Source organism: Pollicipes pollicipes, unplaced genomic scaffold, assembly GCF_011947565.3.
Source record: "Pollicipes pollicipes isolate AB1234 unplaced genomic scaffold, Ppol_2.1 Scaffold_4295;HRSCAF=5057_pilon_pilon_pilon, whole genome shotgun sequence".
Lineage (NCBI taxonomy): Eukaryota > Metazoa > Arthropoda > Thecostraca > Pollicipedomorpha > Pollicipedidae > Pollicipes > Pollicipes pollicipes.
This window is the reverse complement of record NW_023596461.1, coordinates 27,906,657-27,913,021: the sequence shown is the minus strand read 5'-3', so window position 1 is coordinate 27,913,021 and position 6,365 is coordinate 27,906,657. Positions and strand designations below refer to the sequence as shown.

At 51.6% G+C, this 6,365-nt stretch overlaps 1 protein-coding gene across 2 annotated transcripts in view; it reads left to right on the top strand.

Moving 5' to 3' along the window:
• The first annotated feature begins 282 nt into the window (after positions 1 to 282).
• Positions 283 to 6,365, top strand: part of LOC119096417 (uncharacterized) — a 54,444-nt gene continuing 48,361 nt past the window's right edge. Inside the window, exon 1 of one of the 2 annotated variants that reach the window (XM_037219310.1) lies at positions 283 to 412. In XM_037219310.1, the coding sequence (XP_037075205.1) occupies positions 364 to 412 (49 nt within the window). In that variant the 5' untranslated portion in view covers positions 283 to 363. Of the gene's footprint in view, positions 413 to 525; positions 556 to 6,365 lie in introns of those variants that run through there. The other variant, XM_037219313.1, reaches the window with a different exon arrangement.

Genomic DNA, 6,365 nt, shown 5'->3' with positions numbered 1-6,365 from the left:
CTTGTCGTCCCCCGCCGTCAAGCGCGAGCTTTGAAACACCTGGGAGGGGAGCGCAGGCCGCTGACGACATCGCCAGGGCACCTTCAAGGTTCGGAGGGCGTGGCTCGCGGTCTGTTTCACGCGAAATGTGCGCACGACCAACCAGGCCTCGCGCTGTAGCCGGAGGGCGCCGCCGCCGCCGCTCGGCGCACCCCCTGCTCTGGCGGCGCGCGTGCGGCCCCGCCGCGGGAGGACCGGCAGACTGTGCGCGCCCAACAGCCGCGTCACTCTGGCCGGCGGCCGCTCGTGGCGCGGCGGCTGCTGTTGGCGCGCGCTGATCAGTGTCGGCGTGCGGAGCTGGGCTGGCGGCCGAGATCAGGAGCCATGGACGCGGCCCGGCGGGCAGCGCTGGCGGACAAGGGCCGCGTCAAAGGTGGGTGTCCGGCCGGTGGCGGCCAGGGTCGGCCCGCCGCCGCCGCCGCCGCCGCCGCCGCGCCGTCCATGGCAGTGCGGTGCGGCGCGGCGCGGCCGGCGACGGAGCGCCGCCCCTCTCGTCTCTCGAGACCATGTCGGCAGGTAAGCCCCGGCGCGATGCCGTCACGCGACGGCGGGCTGTCGGCAAATGTCAACCGCGCGCGACCGCCGCCGTCACGTTGTGATGAGCTGAGGGGGCTAAGAGTGTAGAGGGGGGGGGGGGGGGGGCGGAGGCATGCGCGTGCGGTCATGCAGGGCGTATGTTAATGTGTGTGTGCGCGATGTGGTCAGCCGGCGAGCACGCGCCAAGACGGCGGACCCGTGGTATGCGCGCATTTGCATGGGGTCAATGCCCGCCGCGCCTCACCGAAGCCGCAGCCTGCAGACCCAAACCGCCCCTGTTGCCAGCGCGGCTGATGAGGCGCGACCCGAGACGACGTGCGCGACATGGGAGGTCGCGCCTGCTGCGAAAGCGGTCCTGGAGCGCGCGACGCGCGGGCTCCTCTCCGGTCGTGCCGCCGAACATCTCGTGCTCCAGCACTGCGTCCTCTTAATCGGCTTGGCCGCTTCAAGGTCTCCACAGTCGTGGGGACATGCTTTTTGCACGAGTTCTGGATTAGGCGGCTCCGCCAACAACGTGGCCGGGACGGCGCACGGTCATGCGGTGTCGTGATGGGTTAGTGCTGCTTCGAGCGGATATCTGCCGGCCCTCGCATTCGACCGTATAGGTGTAGTGGGCGGGCGCAGGCATGGTGCACAAACACGCATGGGCGCTGCCAGAATCTAGAATGTGGGGACCAACATGATTTGCGACGAGGAGGCGTTAATTTTTAACGGGTGAGTCCCAGCCTCATTGGTAGTACTTACACATTGGGAACAGACCTATAGACCCCATAGACGCGAACAGGTATTGTATACAAGCGTAACAAGCATATTGATGAGCTATCGATGTCGCTTTGCGTTGATTTCAAAATTGTTTCATCTGCCTATCGTACACATTCACTCGGCTGGCCACTTGTCTTGTTACCAAATTATGGCGCTGTTGGACTCTTTATGTCGCAGCCTTTGGTAGTTTCTATGAAATTTAAAACAAAAATAGCTTCCTGATTACCCGATTCCGGAACCATGATCGAATGTTGCGGTGAAAAACTGCGCTGTAAACTGACGCAAGGGGAGGGGGCTTAAGTCCCATGAGCCTCCATCACCCCCCACCCCTCATCGTCTCCCTTTAGTGGCGCCACTACAAAGGTGACAGGTTTCATTACAGTAGGTACCTGGTTTACTCCTGCCATATGATGTGTATCCAAACGTAGTGCCAATGCGCCATACATGTACCAAGTTGGTTGTGCGCCGCTCAGATAAGCGTAGTTGTCTGCATCTATGCATGTACGGCCAGTGTCGCCGTGGTGCTCGCGTTTCGGTATTGACAACGAAAACGCGCTAGGGAATCGACTCATTTCGAAGCATTCTTTATCGAATTTGCACGTATCAAAACACTATCGTCACCGGACAGCTTGTTTCATTGGATTTCCCCAAATGCTGCAGGTTTGTCCGAAGACCTAACGGAAGAAACCCAAATGACAGTGAACAGACGAGTCTTCTCGGAGAGCTTTATGCGAGTGAAAGTCAGCCCGTAGTGTTACGGACTCCCCGCACCTCTGTGACGTCACATCCCAGCACTGCCTCGCCAGGGAGGTGTTAAGGCACCGTCCTGGACTAGGCTGTTGGGCCAGCACACTCGCCTTCCGCTCGTACCCGATCCTCTTCGCAGAGGGAACCGTTAAACGAAGGAGCTCGCTTGCTGTTCGAAAGCGTTTTGGCTGGCTGCCGTTCATAAACCCATACAGGGCTGTTATATATTTATCGAAGGCTGGCGAGAGGTAAATATTTTTCACCGTTGTCGAGGGGGAGGCTTAAGCCTCTGGATCTTGATACCTGCCCATGATTGTTTACCTCATGTTCAGACATTTTAGATGCAACATCAGTGTGTGTCTGAGACCTTCAAGTTATCCATAGAGCACGCTTTCATCCTTTGCCTTTTGGACACTAATTATTACATGGCTTCAAAGTTGAGTGTAAAACGTTTGAAGAGATTCAAGAAGATGCATGTGATTGGAATATCCCTAACCCTAATAAACCTGCCTTTCATGCCGCCACATATGTAAGGCGCACTTGCACACGAGTCAGAATCGAGTCCGCTTTCTCGCCAGAGGAAGGACAGAGTTGACTCCTACTACATCGCACAAGGTTATTCGCATTGTAATTTCATGCTGTCATGTTTGTAAACGTCGTTGACTGGTCACCAATGAAACACTCATTTGGAAAGATGCGGTATGTACTGCAGTAAACAATGCACATGATCTTTAACCTTTGAGCTAACTTTATCAGTAACGGGGAAAACGACCAGTGACATAGCCAGGGCGTCACCAGCGGGCATTTGGACTATTGAAGGTTAAGTGGGTCTCCCTTGCGACCAAGCCTGTCCCTGGGACCGAAGGCCCCTGGGGGTCCCTAGAGCAGGGGGAGTAAAGGTCTCACTGGTTTGGATAGTTTAAGGTGACGGACGGGCACCTTATATACTCTCAGTGTACTTAAAATGTGCAAGAAGGCCTGCTGCAAACCATGAAAGAGTCCCGTGCATAGGCTTGTACGACCTTTCGGGACTCCTTACGAGCCCTCTGATAGGGACTGAGTACTTGTCTTCAAAAGACCCTCCGCCCTATAAAGGTTCCAAGTCGGTTTTCGGAGGGGCCCCCTTCCGACTTGTAAGAAAGCTACGTTCGGCATTAGAGATACTACCCGTCGGCTTGTGACAAGAGTTTTCGAATTCTGTTTGGAGCGTAAAGGGGCCTCGTGTTACCCATTAAGATGATACTACCGGCCTGAGAAAGGCAATCTGCTAAAGTGGCAGGAGTGTTTTTGCGAACTAGTGTAGACTTCTCACCGCTGCGATGGACCACTGTACAGGTAGACAGGGTGTGTCTGTATCGCCCCACGGGGGGGGGGAGGGGTATAGATCGGGTGGCGAACCCTCCAGAGGCTGGCAGAGATTCCCAATGGTAGCAGCCCTCTAAACAAGCAGTGGGCCTCCAGTAGGCTAGTAGGTGTCCTTGACAGTGGTATTGCTAGGATTTTGTCCGTGACAGCCAAATCGGATCATACGGAGCCCTTCCAGCCCATCAAGTCAGCAAAACCGGGCTCATAAGCGACGAAGAGATACTCTTTTCGTTGCTTGAAAACGTTATTTTGGAATTGGCTTGCTTAGGGTAGTGATCTTATTTTGAGGTGTGGGGACCGTTTGGTGTATTTCAGAAGCCCTGCGCGCGTCCTAAACGACAAACAAGTACTGAGGCCATCAGGGGCCCTTTATGCAAGTGGGCTTCCTAGAAGTGTCCCCAGGCCTCTTTCTGGCAAGGAGTTCTAAACTCTCATCCAAGGAGGTCCTGCTTGCCGATAAAATCCTCTTGACACCTGTAAGCGGCACACGCTGGCCTGCAGGAGGTCGATGAACCCTTGTTGGCGTGTAAACTGGTTCTGTGCTGAACTGCGTCCTGTTGGAGAAGAACCCCCCCCCCCCCCGCTCTCTCAGGAGGTGCTTCTTTCCCAAAAGGTCTTCCTTGGTATCTGAGTGCGCTGTTCATTTGTATTTGCCGGTTCACGCCAACGGTTAAGGCTAACCTCTGTCCGGGAGCACATCGTGAGATTATGCATGCATTGCGCATACGCATGCATAATTCATGCACTCCCGCACCTCTGGCCTTGTGTGTTTTTTGTACTTGAACATTCCAGCGCCAAACCAGTCGTATATTCCAGCGCCAAACCAGTCGTATATTCCGGCGCCAAACCAGTCGTATATTCATCCGCCAAACCAGTCGAATATGTGATCGCTGGAGGCTGCGCTTCGTAAACGCAAGTCGCAAGTCGAAAACGCAAGTTCAGTTAGCATGGTATAATTTTTTCCGGTCAGGATAGTGAAATCTCTCCCAGCTAGGATGACAGAACATTATTTGAGCCTTTATGGGTGGGATGGAAGAATCTCTCCAGCTCGATGATAAGATCTCTCCAGGTAGCATAGAAGCATCTCTCCAGGTAGGCTGGTAAGACCTCTTTAGCTGGATGCTAGCATCTCTCCAGGAAGGATGGCAATATCTCTCCAGGAAGTATGCTCAGGTGCGATGTGTAGAGATATGAAAAGGTTACATTTTCAGAGAGGCCGAGAGCCTGCCATGGCGCGTCGCTCTGTTCTCGCGAGCGAGATCCTTCAAGTTCATCTACCACTGACCAAGACCGCGACGATCCTTAGCATTCTCCAGGTTAGTTCATGACATTTACATGTTTAGCTTTGTGACAAAGAAAGAAAAATGGGGAAGCCACTACGTTTCGAAAGAAAAGAAACTTTTGGAACGGCAGCCGTCCGTATTTGTTTACCCCCACGGGCAATATTTAGGTCCCGGAAACACTCCGTATGAAGCGCGGTACCTGACCGCACGGAGAGATGGGTGTCACACGCTCTCCACTTGAACCGTCCTATTACGTCATTATTTAACGTTAACAACATTTTTGAAATTTGATCCACTAATCAATACTAACATCCTTACAGTTACATGCATAATTGAAAAACACTATGGCCAGCTCCGTAGGACACAGCAACACCATCACATATTATCATCGCATCACATGCATCCTTATTGTCCACATCCCACAGTTAAGTAGTGACAGTTGTCAATTTTATCACGCGAGCTCATCCTCCTCCCACCCCCCTCCGCCTCCCTTATCCTTTCGGTGAACGTGTATCCTATCGATAGTATGCCCTTTTGTGGTCGTTGTCACGTGCGCGTGCCTTGTATACGAAAGAGAACTAGAATCCACTAAAACCTCGCATTAGTTTTTGTAGCCGCTCATCTTATCCCACCCCACAAAATGGCAAAAAAAAAAACCAGTAGGATCAAACAAGCAATAATGACAAAAACAAGGTAACAACCAGATTGTATTCACTTTTACTTCGTTTCCAAATGAACGACTTGGCCAGCAACAAAAACAGGTCGGGATCGCATCTGCTGCTGGCACGAATTCCAAAAGAAATTTTGGGAAGGTGTAAGTTCCATCGTTCTACTACTATTCTTGAAGGCATTCCTCACCTGGTCAAAAAACATCTTAATACTCGGCAATGAGTCATGAAATGTAGGTTTAATTTTAGTTTATATTTGCAAAGGGCGCACTTGTCATTTCAAATTATACGGCGTATTTTAGCATCTTGAGAGTTGGAGGAACTCTATGCCATATGCCCAATTGAAGCCTCCTAACCTCGATTATTTTTGTACTCGCAGTTCAATAACGGGTCAGTTTGTTTCAGTGAGGAATCTCACCAATCTCCGAGTTCCATTCTGCTTCGCATGAGCGATAAACAGTCAATATGGGGACCAACGGAGCTCTTTATGCTCACTTCGTAGCACTATTTATTTAGCTTTGATACCGCAGTTAAGGAAGCCGAGACTTCGTTAGGTCGTTGTAATGCTCCTCGTACTTTGATCTTATCACTGATCATAGTGTTGCACGTCATGGCAGTTATGTTACCCCACTTTTGCTTTAGTTCCATAACCGTGAACCAATTTTTAGCGGAAAAGTGGAGCAGGCCTTTGACATAAACAAAGCTGTGTTTCTCCATTACCCGCAATTTTCCGTGTGATATGCCTACTTCAAGGTCTAAGAAACTTTTTAAAAAAACAGTGACTGTGCTAATATTTTAATCTTTGCATTTTCGTTTCGTTGTAATCAAGCCCACGTCATTAAGGCCCGATCTCGGAAATCACCCAGATTCCTGCTCCGGATCTGGTGGTCTCCAATGGCACGTTGAAAATTTTCATTCTCATACCAGCATAAAATTGCTTGTTATCAAAAAGCTTACAACTAGT